The 20505-nt window shown below is 47.9% G+C and overlaps 1 protein-coding gene across 1 annotated transcript in view; it reads right to left on the reverse strand.

Moving 5' to 3' along the window:
* Positions 1-20505, reverse strand: part of DNAH9 (dynein axonemal heavy chain 9) — a gene marked incomplete at its 5' end in the record, with an annotated part of 338080 nt that overhangs the window by 292739 nt on the left and 24836 nt on the right. Inside the window, 6 exons of the mRNA XM_081109536.1 lie at positions 3181-3307; positions 4988-5056; positions 12128-12242; positions 15170-15320; positions 17212-17328; positions 19161-19328. Of these exons, the coding sequence (XP_080965662.1) occupies positions 3181-3307; positions 4988-5056; positions 12128-12242; positions 15170-15320; positions 17212-17328; positions 19161-19328 (747 nt within the window). The remainder of the gene's footprint in view (positions 1-3180; positions 3308-4987; positions 5057-12127; positions 12243-15169; positions 15321-17211; positions 17329-19160; positions 19329-20505) is intronic.

Raw genomic sequence — 20505 nt, forward strand, 5'->3', positions numbered from 1 at the left:
CATAAAGACACCTGAGCCCCCACCTCTCCTTCAGCGGCTCTGGGCCAGCCTTCATTGTCACCCAGCCAACCTGCTTAGCGTTAAGACGAATGCTAACAAGTAGGCAGGGAAATGACTTCAGTCTCCTGGTTTATTTTGCTCAAGGTAGATATTAAAAATTTAAATGTAAGAAATGAAAACATGCCCGGCTGGTGTGGCTCAGTGGTTGGGCATCAACCCATGAACTAGGAGGTCACCAGTTTGATTCCCAGTCAGGGTGCACTACCGGGTTGTGGGCTCGAGCGCCAGTAGGGGATGTGCAGGAGTCAGTGGATCAATGACTCTCTCTCATCTTTGATGTTTCTTTCTCTCCCTCTTCTCTCTCTCTAAAATCAATTAAAAATTTTTTTAATAAAAATTAAAAGAAAATGTGGGCCCTGGTCAGTTTGGCTCAGTGGAGAGAGTGTTGGCCTGTGAAGCAAAGGGACCTGGGTTCAATTCTGGTCAAGGGAACGTACTTCAGTTGCAGGCTTCTCCTGACCTGGGCCCTGGTCGGGACGTGTGCAGGAGGCAACCAATCGATGTGTTTCTCTCACATCGATGTTTCTCTGACTTTTCCCTCTCTCTTCCACTCTCTGTAAAAATCAATGGAAATATATCCTTGGGTAAGGATTAAAAAATAATAATAATAAAATAAAATAATAAGAAAAATTTTAAAACAAAAAAGAAATGTGGGGAGATAATATATATATATATATATATATATATATATAGAGAGAGAGAGAGAGAGAGAGAGAGAGAGAGGTAGAGAAGGCCATTCCAAACACACAATCATAAAAGATAAAATTTATATGCATAAAATATCAGATACATAATAAAATGTCATGCTTCACATGGTAAAAATATTTGCAGCAGATTTTTAAAATATCTGACAAACATTTCCAAAATATTCTAACAAATTCACAGATAAAGAGGGCACTTCCACTCAAAAGTGGGCAAAGGACACGAACAAGCAATTTACAGAAGGGACGTAGACAGCCAATGAACAGGTGAACAAAGTTAAAGCAATGTGGAGATTTTGTATTTTTTCTAGTTCATTAAGCTGAAAGAAATGGATATCTTGCTGGCAGGAGAATGACTGAAGAACAAATTGACAATATACGTGAAAAGTCTCATAATGTAAGCACCTTTTAGGCCAGCAATTTTATTTCTAGGCATTTATTCCAAAGAAATAATCCCAGATAGATGCAATAATAATGGCAGATACTTATTGTAGCATTATTCATGCCATATTTTATTCCATTATAAGATGTCAATGATGGTAATATTCACTATTGCTATATTTACAACTAAGAAGGAAAGAAAAAAGGTAGTTTTTTACACTACAAATGCATGCCATTTTCAAAGATATAAAGTAAAAGTGCATCCTAAAATCTATGAAATACATATTGACACAACTAGAAAATAATTGAAATGTCCAAGAATCGGGCATTTAAATAATTTAAATAAATTTTCTACATACATACATATAATTTTCCCCATAAAATTCTTAGCGTGGCCCCAATGGAGCAAAGCTCTGCTCATGTGCTTCTGGACTGATATACATGTGACTTCATTCCTAACAGCTCAGCTGTTGCCACACAGCTGGACAGTGGGAATCGGGGATGTTAGCTCTTCTCTGACTTGTGTTTGTAGTTGTTTCCCCTTGACTCACATTATAATTTAGGGATTTATCTCCTCTCCCCTTTTCTTCTCTCACTTCTTTCTTCCACTTCCTTTCCCTTCTATCACCTACAACATCAAAAAGCACCTACTGTGTGTTGCACACTGGGGCAGATAAGAGTCCTTGCTCTTGGAATCTAGAGAGGAGGGGTGATCCAGCCTCAATACTGTTTTATACCGAGGACATAATTACCACAATCTCTAGACTCTGGCCTCATTGGTAATCCAGAAACTCATCTCTTTGGGCATTTAATATCCAATACTGCTGACAGACAATGCTGATAAAATTACTCAAATGACAGACTTACCAAAGTGAAAAAAAATGGACCCTCCAACTTCCTTTATTGACTTTTAGCTCAGCCAGAATTGATAGTCTACTTAACCTTCAGCGTTCTCAAAAGACAGCAATATGCTCAGTTTTGGCTCTCTCTACACTGCATTCCTGGAGAACGTGCCATCCAGACAGAAGTGGTGACTGCTTTCGCTCAGTGTGTCCGTATTTTTTGTTTTTACTTTTTTAGCTGAACGATGCACCTCCTGACCTGGGCTAAGCTGTGGTCATGTCCTCTCCAGCATTACGCTTTCCAGGGCTGCCACAGCCCACACTGGTCTGCACCCTCTGACCGTCTGCGGCAGGGCTGCTCAACCTTGGCACTATTATTCTGGACAAACTCTCTTGGTGGTGGGTACCATCTGGGCATTGTAGAGAGCTCAGAGGCATCTCTGGTATCTACCCACTCAGTGCTATTGGCACCTAGCCCATGTTTGACAACAAAAATGTCCCCAGGGGGAAATTGCCTCAGTGGAGAGTCACTAATCCAGAGTCTTATTTCCAGAGCGACTCCTTTGAGATTGATCACACACTACCCCGTAAGGACAGATTTTTGCATGTTGGCGTTCCAGCTCCCAACTAGCCTGTGGGTTCCTTGAGAGCAGGAACCAGGACTCACGCTTGTTTGGCCTCCCAGTGTTCAGTCAACAGCCTTCATGTGTGGCAGGCATTCACAGCGGGCCCAGTCAGTTGTCTGGCACTAAATGGTCAGTAATGCTATTATCCTATCTGCCCAAAGATGGGTAGCAATCTCTGTTTAAGTGCCTTCTGAAATTTCAGATAGTGCATATCTATAATATAATTAAACTTTTTGATTAGTTAATCTTAAGTGTAATTGTCATTCTAACTTTATATGTAAAGTCAGGTATATAATAATGCTATCATATGAAAAGTTAAAAAATATATTTTGTGATATTTCCTGCTGTGCAAAATCAAAGCAAATATATTGGCTAACCCTGGAGAGAAATGTGAGCCCTGGACAACTTAAAACACTACACCACAGGATTTATCCCCAAAAGAAATCCCGGATGCAGATTCTTTGGAGCAGCTTTTTCATATTCATATGAAAACCCTGTTTGCCTTTGAAATCAGCAAAATTAAGCAAAACTCTTCAGAAACCCAGTAAGAAATTCCTGTGGCCGACTTACCTGTGGGTTAAAGTTGACGGTAATCTGCTTAGTCGCTGGGTCTCGTGTCAGAAGTGGCCGGGAGAGGTTGTACTGTGACTGCTTCGACACCGTCTGGCACCAGTCCTCATACAGTCTTGTCTCGTACCTGCAAGGATGGGGAACAGCGGGCACCTGAAAGCAGCATCCCCATGCCTGGCAATGAGTAACTGAAGGTATAGATAAGTGCCTTCATATACTAACATACATAACACATATATAGTATGTACAGTCTATCTATCTCTTTATCTCATGAACTAAAGATACTAGTAAAATACCTGAATATATTCTTCCCTGCCCCGCCCCACCCCCCGCCCCCCCCAATCCTCACCCAAGGATATGTTTTTACTGATATTTGGAGAGAGAGGGAGAGAAAGAGAAACATGATTGGTTGCATCCCACATGTGCATTGACCGGGAATCAAACCTGCAGCCTTTTGGCATACAGGACCATGCTCCAGCTGTCTGAGCCACAGGACCAGGGCTGCATACATACTTGTCAAAGTCATTGACTCAGCTAGGCATGGAAGCTCCTGCAAGTAACCCCTTACTTCTAAAGATGGCACAGCTCAAATCAGAGGAGAGTAGAAAGAAACGCTCCAGGGGGTCCTTCTAGGCGGTAAGGGAAGTCGTGATCAGTCTCGGTAAATGTTGGAAGAAGCTATTGGGTAGGATTTGCTCTCATAGGAACCTTCATGTCACTTGCAGACATCTGTCATTCAGTCATTACACATTGGCGGAGCATCTACCATGTGCTGGGCTTGGGCAAACAGAGAATACAGCAAGGCAATCCTGGAGAGATGTACAGGGCTCAGGCCTCTGATGACAGGGGTGGGGAGGGAGGTAAGGAGATGCCGGAAGGTTTCAGGGATCGGGGGTTGAAGTGATGCTTGACTGAATCTCAGAGAACAAGGAGAGGTTAGACCAGAGGTTCTCAACCTGTGGGTCACGATCCCTTTGGTGGTCAAACAACCCTTTCACAGGGGTCACCTAAGACCATCCTGCATATCAGATATTTACATTACAATTCATAATAGTAGCAACATTACAGTTATGAAGTAACAACGAAAATAATTTTATGGTTGGGTCACAACATGAGGAACTGTATTTAAAGGGCCAGAAGGTTGAGAACCACTGGGTTAGACAGTGAAAGAGGGATGAGTGCTCTGGGCAAAGACAACAGCAAGGCCAAAGGGTGGAGGTGAGAAACAGCCTACTGTGTGCTGGGAGGTGAGAAACAGCCTACTGTGTGCTTAGTCTCTACCTGAGACTAAGAGGGCAAAGGTGGAGGCTAGAGAGGAAAGCAAAGGCCAGGGAGGGTTTTCCTGTGTGGTCATGAGATGATGGGAAGCGCCGAAAGGCTTTGCATATGGGGTATGTAGTGACCATATCGGATTTGGTAACAGTGTGGGCAGTACGGTCACTAGACCCAGCACCCCCAAAAAATCTTACTGCAGCTTTAAAGCAGGAACAACTGGGAACCCATGTAAATTTCATTCTTATGTTTTCTCTATAAAAAGTTACAGGAAACATTTTTTTAAATTTCTGCTTAGTAGGCAGCCACTGCGATTTTCCGTGACACTGCACTCGGGGTGCCGTGAGGGGTGGCCCACTTCCGGCTGTCTCTAGGCTGGACTGCGTTCCCCAGGGCCCTGTGTGTGTAACCCAAGAGCACTGAGCTCACAGATAATGTGGGGACAACCTAAAACACAGAGCAACATGAGGAGCCGGCACGGGGCTCTGTGGGGCCATGCAAGCTGCAGGGCAATGCAATCCCAGGCGCTGCTCACTTTTCCAGCAACGACAGCACATCTTCATACTTTTGTATCATCCGCTTTCCTTCGGCAGATTCCATGCAACTACCCATAAGAAGAGAAGAAAGTGGCATCGAATTAGAAGTCAGAATAATGATCTGATTAACAAACTGCAGCCTATAAAGAAGAGATTGAGCAGCTTCCCGGGCTGGTTTCCAAATGCCCCAAAGGCGCCCGCCTCCTTCTTCCTGAACATTCCCCATCGGCCACTAGAGGGCGCATGCACTTCCTGCAATGCAGGCAGCCCCACAGGTGAAGGTGGCAGAACCTCTCCCACGGGGCTGCACCAACCCTTCCCCCCAGCCCAGCCAGGCATGCACAGGTACATCAGGTCCTCAGACACCTGAATAAGAGGGAAATCAAGACATGAAAAAAAATTCTAGGTGCCATAGTTTTCATATGTAAGAAAAAGCTATATATGACATTACACATAACAAAAACTATATAACAATGTTTACATATTTGCATAACAATGCTTATACACACACACATAGACACCGTTTTATGTGTATATATTTTCCTTCTCTGAAATCCATCTAGGACATGTTCTAAGAAGACCTGCCACTCATTGACACGTTTACATGAAGTTCCCACCCACTTCTCATGCCCCTATATGTGCACACACAATGAACACACATGCACCACACGTGCCATATACACACTCGCCCACATGCACAGACATGCTCAGGGGCTCCCACAGGAATGATGACCACAGAGGAGCGTGAGCAGAGTCCGGTGCCCACACCGCCACCCGCACCTGCTCCTGTCTGACACTTTGCAACAGAAAACGAGAGCCAGGCCCTGGGAAAATTGGCGAAATATCTATAATTTTCAGGAACCTTCACACTGTGCTGAAGGGTCTGTTTTTGTTTGTTCTGCTAGCAAAATAAGGCAGCTTATTGCAAAGATTCCTTAACACCGTTTGCTCTTTAAGCCAACGCAGGTTTCTCACCGATGCCCTGGCTCTCAGTGTGAGCCCCGCTGCAGAGGAAGCCCTGGCTTTCTGGCGCTCAGTCCCTCCATGCAAGCACGCAGGTGGCTCCAAGAGGAGAAGGGGAAAGGGCCTCAAAGCAGGCGGCTCTCGCCCAGCCCTCCCCTCCCGAGCTGTGGGACTTCCACAGGTCTCATAACCCCATCTCATTTCATGCCTGGGAAAGGAAGAGGCTGGAAGAGAGAAAGACAGCGATGCAGGGAAAGTAGAAGGAAGTCTGTGGTGCGGATGGATTGACTCCATAAAAGAAGCCACAGGCTGAATCTGCAGGGCAACTGAACACAAAACATGGCAGACATCACTGTCACTCATTCATGGGGTCTCCAGCCATCAGAGTCGGCAACTCAAGGGCCTGGGCACACGGAGGAGAGAGACTGGGGCACACGGAGGAGAGAGTCTGGGCACGTGGAGGAGAGAGTTGGGGGCACACGGAGGAGAGAGACTGGGGCACACGGAGGAGAGAGACTGGGGCACACGGAGGAGAGAGTCTGGGGCACACGGAGGAGAGAGACTGGGGCACACGGAGGAGAGAGACTGGGGCACACGGAGGAGAGAGTCTGGGCACACGGAGGAGAGAGACTGGGGCACACGGAGGAGAGAGACTGGGGCACACGGAGGAGAGAGTCTGGGGCACACGAAGGAGAGAGTTTGGGGCACACGGAGGAGAGAGTCTGGGGCACACGGAGGAGAGAGTCTGGGGCACACGGAGGAGAGAGTCTGGGGCACACGGAGGAGAGAGACTGGGGCACACGGAGGAGAGAGTCTGGGGCACACGGAGGAGAGAGACTGGGCACGTGGAGGAGAGAGTTTGGGGCACATGGAGGAGAGAGACTGGGGCACACAGAGGGGAGAGTCTGGGGCACACGGAGGAGAGAGACTGGGGCACACGGAGGAGAGAGTCTGGGGCACACGGAGGAGAGAGACTGGGGCACACGGAGGAGAGAGTCTGGGCACATGGAGGAGAGAGACTGGGGCACACGGAGGAGAGAGACTGGGGCACACGGAGGAGAGAGTCTGGGGCACACGAAGGAGAGAGTTTGGGGCACACGGAGGAGAGAGACTGGGGCACACGGAGGAGAGAGTTTGGGGCACACGGAGGAGAGAGACTGGGGCACACGGAGGAGAGAGTCTGGGGCACACGGAGGAGAGAGTCTGGGGCACACGGAGGAGAGAGACTGGGCACGTGGAGGAGAGAGTTTGGGGCACATGGAGGAGAGAGACTGGGGCACACAGAGGGGAGAGTCTGGGGCACACGGAGGAGAGAGACTGGGGCACACGGAGGAGAGAGTCTGGGGCACACGGAGGAGAGAGACTGGGGAACGTGGAGGAGAGAGTCTGGAGCACACGGAGGAGAGAGACTGGGCATGTGGAGGAGAGAGACTGGGGCACACGGAGGAGAGAGTCTGGGGCACACGGAGGAGAGAGACTGGGGCACACGGAGGAGAGAGTCTGGGGCACACGGAGGAGAGAGTCTGGGGCACACGGAGGAGAGAGTCTGGGGCACACGGAGGAGAGAGTTTGGGGCACACGGAGGAGAGAGACTGGGGCACACGGAGGAGAGAGACTGGGCACACGGAGGAGAGAGTCTGGGGCACACGGAGGAGAGAGACTGGGGCACACGGAGGAGAGAGTCTGGGGCACACAGAGGAGAGAGACTGGGGCACACGGAGGAGAGAGTTTGGGCACGTGGAGGAGAGAGACTGGGGCACACGGAGGAGAGAGACTGGGGCACACGGAGGAGAGAGACTGGGGCACACGGAGGAGAGAGTCTGGGGCACACGGAGGAGAGAGTCTGGGGCACACGGAGGAGAGAGTCTGGGGCACACGGAGGAGAGAGACTGGGGCACACGGAGGAGAGAGTCTGGGGCACACAGAGGAGAGAGACTGGGGCACACGGAGGAGAGAGTTTGGGCACGTGGAGGAGAGAGTTTGGGGTACACGGAGGAGAGAGACTGGGGCACACGGAGGAGAGAGACTGGGGCACACGGAGGAGAGAGTCTGGGGCACACGGAGGAGAGAGACTGGGGCACGTGGAGGAGAGAGTTTGGGGTACACGGAGGAGAGAGACTGGGGCACACGGAGGAGAGAGACTGGGGCACACGGAGGAGAGAGTCTGGGGCACACGGAGGGGAGAGACTGGGGCACACGGAGGAGAGAGTCTGGGGCACACGGAGGGGAGAGACTGGGGAACGTGGAGGAGAGAGTTTGGGGCACACGGAAGAGAGAGTCTGGGGCACACAGAGGGGAGAGTCTGGGGCACACGGAGGAGAGAGACTGGGGCACACGGAGGGGAGAGTCTGGGGCACACGGAGGAGAGAGTCTGGGGCACACGGAGGGGAGAGACTGGGGAACGTGGAGGAGAGAGTTTGGGGCACACGGAGGAGAGAGTCTGGGGCACACGGAAGAGAGAGTCTGGGGCACACAGAGGGGAGAGTCCCCACGCTGGGGCCTGCCGCAGTCCCCTGGAAGGTTTGAGATGTCACAGGAGTAGGTGCTGTGAAACTCCCTGTAGATTGGATTTCATTTCATGGTGAGGGATAAAAAAGTCCTATCTAATAATAGACAAACATGGTAATTAAATGTACCTTCGCTACCATTACCATTAGCTGATCAGCACGATATGCAAATTAACCGCCAACAAAGATGGCGGCTAATTTGCATACTGCAGGCAGGGCAGGACACCAGGAGCTGCCATCCAGGCCCCTGTGTGCGACCCCAGGAGACGCCGGAAAGCCAGGCCACAGGCTAGGTGGCCCCCCGGGACCCAGGAGCCGCCTTGCCTGCCGCCCGTGATTGTGATCGTGATCGGAAAGCCGGGCAGCAGGCAAGGCGGCCCCCTGGGACCCAGGAGCCTGTTGGCGAGGTCTGCAGGCAAAGCAGCGATCAAGCTATGAGGGCGAGGGTCGGGGGGGGGGGGGCGGAAGGAACTACAGGAGCAGCTCTGGCCGGAGACTGAAGACTCTGGCTGGAGTGAGGAGCAAAGACTGACGGCTCCAGCCGCAGCAAAGACTGTGTCCAGAGCAAAGATGGAAGACGGTGGCCAGAGTGAAGGTCTGGGTCCCAGGTGCCAGAGGAAAACTGGTGCTGGCAGCCAGGGGAAAGGCCTATTGCACAAATCTTTGTGCAATGGGTCTCTAGTTTGTAATAACCAATAAATATATATTACAGGGCACAGTGCAGTTTTGAATTCATTTTTAAAACAAGTGGAACTTTCCATGGGATTGTTAAGGGCATTGGGTTGCCATTCAGATCCCCTCTCTGGACCAGGCACTCCCATGGCCCCTCCCACTCCTCAGCCTCCCTCTGGGAGTTTTGGCTGTTGGTGAGGCAAGGCTGCCTCACTCTGTGGGAACACCCTCAGCTAAGGGAGCCACCTCCCTGACATCCCATGCCCATCATGTAGTTCATGTGGGGGTACAAAGTCCTGTAACCTGCAGGGCCAGAGTCCCCCCCAGAGGATCTGCTGAGGCCTCCTTGCAACTATACCCCTGCTCAATTTTCTCTCTGCCCATCCCCCCCTCCTTGCACATGTAAATCCTGCACATGCATGTCAAGAACTGCTCCAGGGAACAGGATCTGTGACAGTCCCACAGTCCACAGTCCTGGCAGCAGCCTACTTCATTCATTCATCTTCTCCCTCCCACTTGGGGGGTGTGTTTGAGAAGAAGGGGGCTCAGCTTGCTCTGGGCCAGACCTGCCATGGCTGAGGGGTTCCTGGGAAGTGCTCTGGGCTGGGATTTCGGAGACCCGGACTTCCAGGTCTCCCCCAGCTCCTAGTTCTGTAGGCACCTCCTCACTCCAGCTGTCCATCAGCAACATAAAGAGCCCAGACCAGAGCAGAGATCACATGGGTGTGACCCACAAATCAGACCTGACCTCCGGCATGCGTGCTTGCTCTGTGAGGAGTGTGAGAGAAATCGGACTGCCTGCTAATTTTGAAGTTGGGTGCTTCACATGAAAACCTCGGTTTGCAGCTTCTCTAGAGCAGGCGGGAGATTCCCCACGTGTCCTGTCTTTCTGCTCGGCTGCGCTGGGCATGGGGAGGCCCCTTAGATGCCATCCTGGGTGCTTGACATCATCTTCTTTCCTCTGAAAGCAGTTAGTCTTTTCACATGTTCCCCAGTTTTAGTCTAAGGTGTACATAGTGACTTACATGCACTGTGAAATGACTACTGCAATTAGTTTAGTAAACATCCATCATTTCATATAAATGCAAAAAAAGGGAAGGACTGGTGTTTTCTTTGTGATGAGAACTTTTAGGATCTGCCCACTTAAGAGCTTTCAAGTGCACCATGCAGCACCGTTAGCTACGGCGCCAAGCTGTGCATCAGCCCGCGGCTGCTTCCTCTTACAGCCAGAAGTTTGTCTCTTTGGAAAACCTGCACCCATCCCGCACCCTCCACTCATGCCTCTGATGGCCAGATAACCACAAATGTTATCTCTTTTTCTTAAGCTCTGTTTCCAGATTCTACATATCAGTGAGATCATCAGTATTTGTCTTTCTCCATCTGACTTATTTCACTTAGCACAATGCCCTCCAGCTCCCTCCATGTTGCAAATGGCAGGCTCTCCTTCTTCCTTATGGCTGAATAATATTCTATTATTTTGCTTATGCCACATTTTGTTTATCCATTCATCCACCAATGAACCCTTAGGTTGTTTCCATGTCTTGGCTCTTGTAAAGAATGCTGCAGTGAACATGGGGGCACAGACATCTTTTCGACATGATGGTTTCATTTCCAGTGGGTATATGCCTTCTGGGGGGATTGATAGTTCTATTCTTAATTTCTTGAGGAACCTCCATATGGTTTTCCATGGTGGCTGCACCAATTTGAAATTCCACCAACAGAGCTCAAGACAGTTCCTTTTCTCCACATCCTCACCAACACTTGTTATTTCCTATCTTTTTGATGACAGCCATCCTAACAGGTGTGGGTGATCTCTCCTGGTTCTGATTTGCATTTCCCTGATGATTAATGATGTTGAGACCTTTCCATGTCTGGCCACCTGGGTGAGATGGTCTCTAAGGCCATTTATAGCTCAAAAACCTGTGATGTTGGTGCCCAGATTTCAGTTCCTTTGTTCCTGTTGTGTTTGCTTTTCATATGTCCAGTCTTCAGAAAGAGGGGTCAGAGGAAGACTGCCCTTCCCTAGGATCCTGAACACGGTATCGCCAACAGCTCTTCTCTCACTCCCAGCAGCTCACATGCCTCTAACTAGCTCGGCTTCCAGAATCAGCTGTGAGGCAGGCCACATCTGGTCACCGCAGAATCACCAGGGAGCTCGCAGAGGAAGCAGATCCACAGGCACCACCCGGCCCCAAGACTCAGACCAGTCGGTGAGGGGTGAGGTGGGAGCCTGAATTTTAACAAGCATTGGGGCGTTCTGACAGATGAGGTCCTCACACCACACTTCCTCTTCCAGCGGCCTCAGTAGCCAAGAGACATGCATCAGAGGGAGACACGTGGGCGCACTCCACAGAGCTCCAAATCCCTGACTCACTTTCCTCCAGAAATGAATCTCCTGGAGCAAAAGGAGCCAGCCTCTTGTCCATCCAGCCTCATTTAACACCAGGGGTCCCAGTAGTCAACTCAAATGTATCCGTCTTGTTACTGTTTGGCCAATATCTGGTTGTTATGGACTGAATGTGTGTATTCCCTCCCCCATATTCATATGTTGAAGCCAAATTCCCCAATGTAATGGGACTTTTAGGTGATTAGGTCACAAGTGTGGAGCCCCTATGAATGGGGTTAGTGCCCTCTTAAGAAGACTCCACGGAGCTTCCTTGCTCCTTCTGCCATGTGAGGATGCAGCGAGAAGACGGCTGTCTATGAACCAAACAGAGGGCTCTTACTAGACACCAAATCTGCCAGCACCGTGATCTTGGACTTCCCAGGCTCTAGAACTGTGAGGAGTTAATTTCTAATGTTGATAAGCCATCTAATCTATAGCATCCTGTTATAGCAGCCCAAATAGACTAAGACACTGGTCAGATGCTGAACATGGAAAGAAACACGGACAATTTTCATGCCTTGCGTAAGTGAGATGCATTAATGCAACAGTCAAAATCCAGAGCAGGAGCAGAGGCCTAAATCAAACCCCCCATCCAGGAGGAAGGTACTCACGGGTGTGTGATGCGCCCGAAGTTGGCGAAGGGACCCTGGATGCGCTGCCTCAGCTCCTGGGCCCAGCGGAGACCCCCAGCCACTGAGGGCATGTTCTTGTGCACCGGGGAGAAGCCTGGAGACACAGCACAGCCAGACTGAGTGAGGCTTGACTCCCAGCCCCTCTGCCCAGGAACACCCTGCCAGCTAGTCCACATGCTGAAGTCACCCTGTGCTCACGGGAGATGGGAGTTACTGGAGGCCACTGTGCTTGCCTAAGGAGTAACAGTGGCCTTGGGGAGAGCATGGGACAGGGTCAGAAGACAGGGGTCACACCCAGCTCTGCCACTCACTGGCTTTCTAACTTCACATCAGTGACTTTCAACCTGGCTACCCATCTGCATCATGTGGGGGTCTTTAAAAAGACTGACGCCTGATTCTGCATTCAGTTGGTTTGGGTGGGGCCCCGTCATTTGTATTTTGTGAAAGCTCTCCAGAGGATTCTAACTGTACAGTCAGGGTTGAGGAACTCTGCCTTAACAGGCAATTGAATCTCTCTGTGCCTCAGTTTTTCCCTCGGTAAAATGGCTTATGTGCGAATTCAATAAGGTTATGACTGAGCCAGGACATGCGGATGACGAAGTGCTTGACCAGGGTTAACAGAGCCTGACACCCTTACTTTACTCCATGCAGTGTGTCAGTTTGCTTATCTGAGTTGTTGAGATTTCAGTCATGAGATTTTGTTTTTAAAAAATTAGTGTCCTCAACCAAAGGACTTATATGCATGCATATTAGAATAAACAATGGACAGACACTGGGATGGTGGGGGCTTGTCCGGCTGGGAAGGGATAGGGGGAGGGGATCAATTGGGGGGAAAGGAGACATATGTAAAACTTTGGACAATAAAAAAAGAATAGATCCAGAGACAAATGGTAGGGGTGGGGGAGGGGGTGGCATTAGAGAGCAACCAAAGGACTTGTATGCATGCATATTAGCATAACCAATGGACACATACACTGGGACGGTGGGGGCTTGCCCGGGGTGGGAATGACTGGCGGGGGTGATCAATTGGGGAAAAAGGAAACATATGTAAAACTTTAGACAATAAAAAACAAAATCAGCAAAAAAAATTAGTGTCCAGCTTTCTTAGTAAAATGGGAAGATCTGGCAAATACCAGCCTCCACATCTACACAGCAGCTGGAGCTGAGCGGTGGTGTCTTCCTTTCATCGTCATGAGCTCCACCACTTCCCTGTCTCATGCGAGCGCAGACCTATGGTCCACAGTATTCTAGACACCACCAGTGGCCCTCACCCTGACACAGTCCTCTCCTCGTTCAGTGTGGGTGGGAACTGCAAATAGGATAAAATATCATTCCTGTGATGAGATGTTTCATGGCAACAGGGAGCAGATCCTGGGTGGGCTGACTTACTCAGGCGAGCCACACACAGAAGCAGAGTTTTCTCTGGTTGGTGGCAGAGGGAGAAAAGGGAGCTGAAGGGTGAGGAGGAGTCAGTGTGCTGGATGATGGAGGCAGCCTCTAGCCTTTCCGCATGGCAGGATAGGGCGTGCCCCCAGTGACAGCCGACAAGGAAATAGAGACCTCAGGCAGATAGTCAGTCACCAGGTACTGGATCCTACCAACAAAAATGAGCTCAGAAGTGGATTTCCCCACCACCCTCGAGCCTCCAGATGAGAAGTCAGCCCAGCCAACACCTCGATTTCAGCCTCATGATACTCTGAGTGGGAAACTGAGGCAATCAGGCTGGGCTGCTGGCCTACAGAACTCTGAGCTAAAAGATGGGCGCTGGCAGGCCTCTGAGGCTGCGCTAATTTGTTACGCAGCAAGAGAAAACGAGTGTGGCCTCCTAAGGTATTTGAGATTTCAAATTCTGTATGTGACTGGATGTCATGAGGATGGCCCACATGAAGGTGAGGCCAGCAGGTCTTCGGGGAATGACTTCCTAAGAGGACACAATTCTAAATGACCTCAGGATGAAACCTGTTTATAGACATGCTGGTCTTGCCACTCCATTACTTAAAACCCGTGGAAAATTTCCTATTGCCTGGACACGGGGTTCCAGATTCCTTAGGGTGGCACTCAGAGGCCTTCACAGTCTGGCCCCGGACTCTGTTTGCCCACAGGAAGGTCCACCTGGTACCTAGCAATACTCTCCTCTCATTTCTCTGGAGGCCTTTGCTTCTTCTTGCTTCCCCTCTCTCACCTTTTATGGCTCAAAGCCCTCTTCTCCACAAACTCCCCCCGGATATCCCAGCCACCGTGTATCTTATTTTGTTACAGTTCCTTATAACTCGAGCCAGGGACTACTTATAATCTGCTAGGAAACTGTTCCTACCTGGTGTGTCTTTTGAAGAACCAGGCCATGGCCATGTGGACTACGAAGTGCTTGACCAGAGTTAGCAAAGATTGGACATTCTTACTTTACTTACTTTTGGTATTAATTACTTTACCCCTTACCCTGGCTTCCCTCTGCATCTCGTGCCCAAACATGTGTCTAGCATATAGCAAAGACTCAAGATATGTTTGTGAAGTTGAATTGAACTTGTGTTTGACTTTCAAACAGGTAAGACAGGGCATCTAAGAATTGCAATAAAAACGGAGACATCACACTGTGGTTGGTACCGCCCATGTCAGGCTCCTGCTGGTTCCTTCCTCCAGGAGTATGGTTGCTATGGCATTGGAAGGATCAGGAAAGGAAAATAAAAGTCTACCGTGGAATTGAGACATGTTGAAGATTAATCACTGTGGCAACATTGACCAGGGGTCAACCCAGCTATTCGGCTAAGGTCTCAGCTGCCCACAGGCTGTCAAGACTTCACTGCTCTGAGCCACCCTGCCCACCTCAGCCCCGGATACAGGGAAATGCACAGCTCAGTGAACTCTACAATCAGCCAAATGCTCTGGATTACCTACAAGCTGTCCTTGCTTTTACAGGAGAATGACATAGATCCATAGTAGACATTCAACAAATACAAGAGGATTAAGTTTCACCCCTCCCAGCAGTAGAGCTCCCCCATCCAAATCCCCTGGCAACCAGCCTACCAAGTTCTGCCTCCTCCTGGACACGCTGACTGTAGATTGTCCTCACTGTATCCAATTCTTTGTTAAACATCTGGAGGAGCACCAGGTACTTATCAGATGTATCTCGTGCTACCAGTGGTCTTTCGAGGAGGTTGCCTGCTATGTCTAGCAGCTGCAGGGGAGATGGAGAAAGAGGAGGAGCAAGTCACAGATTCAATATTTCCAAGGTTACATAAGTCTTCTTTCCTGGCCTTTCTTTCATATGCCTAGTAATGTAAGAAGGTCAAACAATTGTTATTATGCTACTGGATCAATAGTTATTAGTAGGTGGATATTCATAGACTGCCTTCTAAAGGAGAAGGATTCCTGTCTGCTAAGTTATCTATTGGACCCTCGTGGGATATAAGAATCTGGATAAAGAGTAAAATAAAGAGAAAACTTAAATTTGTCAGAAAGGTTAAGCTGATCTATATTAAAAAGACTATTAAAAAAAAGACCTAGCTGAAACCGGTTTGGTTCCGTGGATGGAGCGTCGGCCTGCGGACTGAAAGGTCCCAGGTTCGATTCCGGTCAAGGGCATGTACCTGGGTTGCGGGCACATCCCCAGTAAGAGATGTGCAGGAGGCAGCTGATCGATGTTTCTTTCTCATCGATGTTTCTAATTCTCTATCTTCCTTCCTCTCTGTAAAAAATCAATAAAATATATTAAAAAAAAAAAAAAGACCTAGCCCTGGCCAGTGTGCTCAATGGTTGGAGCATCAGCCCCCCTGCACACCAAAGGATTGCCAGTTTGTTTCCCAGATCTGTTGGGGAGCATGCAGGAGGCAACAAACTGATGTGTGTCTCTCTCACATCGATGTTTCTTTCTCTCTCTCTCCCCCTCTCCCTTCCATTCTCTCTAAAAAAAATCAATGGAAAAATGGGTGAGGATTAACAAAAAATAATAATAATAATAAAAATGTTAAAAGACCTAAAACCGAGAAGGAGGGTGAAGATAGAGAGGAAAAGAAGCAGCTAAGTAGGCTAGGTGTTGAGAATTTGGAAGGCTAAAATTTGAGAGGAGCAAGAAAAAATTCTCAGAGAGACTAATTTCTGGAATCAGTTCAAATGCTTGAAGAGAGAAATCCTATTCGTTTTTCTATGTGAGTTGTGGAATGCCAGGTATTTATTAGAGGTTGTACATTTTATAACCTCTAAAATAGTATTTATGTAAGAGATACATACCTATATGTAAATAGATAGACATAGATAGGTAGATTCAATGACTAATGAGGGCTGGCAATTTGGATTACCCAATATTCTAGAATAGCATGGATTCTAGTCTATGCTTGGACATTTTCAGTGACTGGAAACTTAACCACTTCTTAAGGAAGTCCATTCTGTCTTTAAATAGTTTTGACAGAAATCTCTTTCCTTTATTGAGCCAAAATCAGCCTCCTTGTCATTTCCACTGATGAATTCTGGTTCTAATCCTTAAGGCTTTACAGATATGGTCTCTCCATAGTTTACAGATCTGTCATGTCTTTATGTCTCACAACTCAGAATTCTCAGTTGCGCAGCCATTTAGCTACTCATCATCCTAAACCTTCTCCGTATCCTTGTACCAGCTAATCTTGGCGATACAGGGCAAGGGCTCACGTCTTCTTATTCTAGTTACTGTACTTGAATGCCATAACCAATTACGGTAAGTGGTTTGCCTCGGCTCAAACGACCCTGACAGCAGTGGTTAAAGAGCCATGGTATTGCAGAACCCTGGGTTCAGGATGGTGACTACAGCTGAGCTCTTCACTTTCAGTGGGTCCCCTACTGATCAGACCCAAGGGGAGAAACTCTTTTGAAAAGTATTTTCACATCATCATGCTTTCAGAAAAGCATTAGTGACCAATCTGAGAAACCCAATTCTGCGCACTCCCTTGCCTAGCGCACTCATGATCCCTCTCTATTAGACGAAGAACAATTCATATCTGCAGGAGCAAAACAGCTGGAAGAGTATCCCCGATCCTCCGCTGATGAGGGTGGGGGAGGATTGAGCATAGGGTGGCTCCCTCTCTGCTTGAACGAACCTTAAAGGCGTGCTCCAAATCAGGTGCATCATCAAAGGCTTGAATAAAGATAGTCCCCAGTCTTCGGTCAAGATCTTCTACTCTCTGGTTAAATTTAGAGACATCATTCTCAAATTCCTGAAGAGACATCACAAAGGCATAGAAAATCATGATATTGCAAAAGCCAGTCCCACTATGCTCTCTACTAATCTTTGCACTTGAATCATTAGACCAAGAATTTATTTCCATTTCCCAAAATTCACCTTGGCATGACTTAGTTTTCATCCATGTAGACATACAGTTACCCCATGTCTGCTGCATTTTTTCCCCTAGGCCAGTGGTCAGCAAACTGTGGCTCGCGAGCCACATGCGGCTCTTTGGCCCCTTGAGTGTGGCTCTGCCTAAGCCTTAGGAGGACCCTAATTAAGTTAATAACAATGTACTTACCTATATAGTTTAAGTTTAAAAAATTTGGCTCTCCAAAGAAATTTCAATCGTTGTACTGTTGATATTTGGCTCTGTTGACTAATGAGTTTGCCGACCCCTACCCTAGGCAAACTGTGAGTGAGTCAAATTGTGAGGTTGGCACCGGTTCATTCTATCTCTGTGCCTCCTCTTCCACCATTGGAAGCCCCTTCTCTATCACCCACAGTGCCAGCTCATGCCACCCCAAAAGCCACCTCAACAGCAACAACCCCAGCAATGGGGCTACCATCATACCTCCTACTTTCCTTCCTTTCCCAAATCTAAATCCTGTTTAATCAGTGTAACCAAACTAATCTAGCCATTAGGAAGGAAGTAAGCTAGTTAAACTAATACACACTATTTCTTCTAAGTACATTTTAATTCATTAAGACAACAACTAGCCATTATTTCTAAGGTTGCCAAATTTAGCAAATAAAAATATAGGCTATGCATTTAAATTTAAACTTTGGATAAACAATGAATTTATTTTTAATATGTGTCCCAATTATTATATTTTATCTGGCAACCCAAAGACTGTAGAAATTTTCAGAGAAATTTTGTTAACTGAAATCCCTAATTGGTGGAATTATTATTTGTTATTATTGCTTTACAATAGTAATTCATATTCTTATAAAAAGACAAAGTAAGTAGAAAATCAGTATAGTAACTATAGTAACATAATGGTATGTTTCCCTGTGCATAGAATTCTGTTTTATCATTTGTTTTGTTTATTTGTTTTGTCTTAGAAAATACATGGTTGTCTTCAGAAGATCCTATAGGTACAATTCATAAAGAGTTAAAATAATAGTAATGATTGCTTTGTAGTATGCCATTTCCCCCCATTCTTCCTTAGAAAGCAACATCTCTCCAGGTTTGCTAAGATCTCCCTAGGCAACTGAAGGCACTCAGAGCAGATTATCTGCTCTAATTTCTTCCTCCTTTTCACTCACTCACTCTAAGATTCCTTTTCCAGCAACCAGCCATTCCCTTCTCAGGGAACTCCATTCCCTATTTCTGCCTGGCCCCCTTTCTTCTTTTTGTCTCTTGTGGATTTGCACTTAAGATCTCAGCTCTCCTGGGCCAGGGCTAGGGCGTGGGCTCTGTGGTCCAATCATGAAAATGCACGTCTGGCCGTCCTCTCATCCCTGAGTACTCCCTTGCAAACCAGAGTCTGATCAGAAAAGCAAAGCTCTGCCCCCACTCCCAACCCTACCCAAGACACTATCAGAATTCTGCCTGGATGTGCCCGGTCTGCTCGCTGCTCAAAGCCATCCCATATACATCTCAGCATCTCTGAAACCCTAGACACCATCAGTCTGGAGCAGTCAGCAGTTGAAAAAGGTCCTCCCTGATTCTTCTCTTGACACGAAGAAGGTTTCCCTTCATACAACCCCTGGGATTATAAAGCCAAAGGAAACAGAAAATGCAAGTAAAATACCAGGCCCTACAGGCTGGAGGCAGCTGAGAAAGAGACAAAAGTTGCAAGTTGGCCTTCCAAGCCCTACCATGCCTTGGGGGTCCAGGCAGTCGTGGCAGGACTCTGAGAAGACCCTGCGCATCTCCTGAAATTCGTGGTCCATTTGCTGGACCTGCTGACTCAGGGCGTTGCCTCTGATGCCACTGAACTCGAGCTTCTGCAGGCTGTGAAAGTCCAATGTCGTCTTCAGAAGGTCCTACAGGGACGATTCACAAGAGGTAAAATAATAATGATCATGATGACAACAGTGGGTAATGCTCACATTAGGATGGAAAGAGCAAGATCATATGGGGGTGGTGGGTTGCTTAGGAAAATGTGAAGCCTGATTTGTGTTGTAACCATTATTATTAGATTGGGCTCATATACATAACTTGGTTAAACTTGATAACAAAGCAGAGAAAGTACAGATAAATAAAACTCACACACACAAAAAAGGTCAATTTTATGCTTTAGCTTTTCTATGTTTTCTAATAAATAATAAATTATAATAATAATATTTACATGATTGTTGTAATTTAAAAAAAATCAATTTAAAAAAATCAATTTCAAATGGGCCATGTCATCTGGTTCTGGAATGAAGCTATCTTAGGGGATATTGACTGGAAAGCAAGTCCCTCAAATAGTTCCGAGGACAAGCCCAGAGGAGACACCAATGGACTCAGTAACCACTGCCAAGGAAATCAATGGCGATGCCCTGGCCCAGCATATGTAACACGGTGCACATGTAGCGCTGGGCAACAGGGACAACTACTTGGCACCTCTGTGTTGGGTTTCTTCAACTGTAACAGACAACACTAGTGGGAGGTAAGTCAGCCAATGCAGGCTCAGGACGATGCCAGTACACACACAGTAAGCGTGTGTCACTGTCACTGTTGTTCACATGGCAGTGCCCCAGCTGTGCTCAGAATTGAGTGACAGGTGGACAACACAACCCAAAGCCTTGGAGAGGAGCTCCCCTGGGTCCATGGAAGCCTCTGCGAAGACAGGAGCCTCCAGAACACAACCAACATGACAGACTGTGGTATTGACCTCATGAACATTGGCCTGAAATCACAAAACCTTCAAACCAAGATGTTTTCCCATCACCACCTCCTGCCTGCGTGCGTATCTGTCCAACAGGAAAGGGGGAGATAACAAGTACCTTTGTGCGATTTTGGCAAACATTTGGTGTGGATCCCTGGCAGGGGGTCTTCTACCCTGAGGAAGTTTTAGAGACAAGAAGAGGGAGCACTACATCATGATGTTGAAAACCCGGCAGGTCCTGGTTCCACTCTAGGAAATTCCCACGGCCAATGGCCACTGCTCCAGGCTGACCCATCAGACTGGCAGGAGGCGGCCCAGCTCCTTTCTCTCGTCGGGACACCGAGTCCAGC

The sequence above is a fragment of the Myotis nattereri genome (genome assembly GCF_964212035.1).
Source record: "Myotis nattereri genome assembly, chromosome: 16".
NCBI lineage: Eukaryota > Metazoa > Chordata > Mammalia > Chiroptera > Vespertilionidae > Myotis > Myotis nattereri.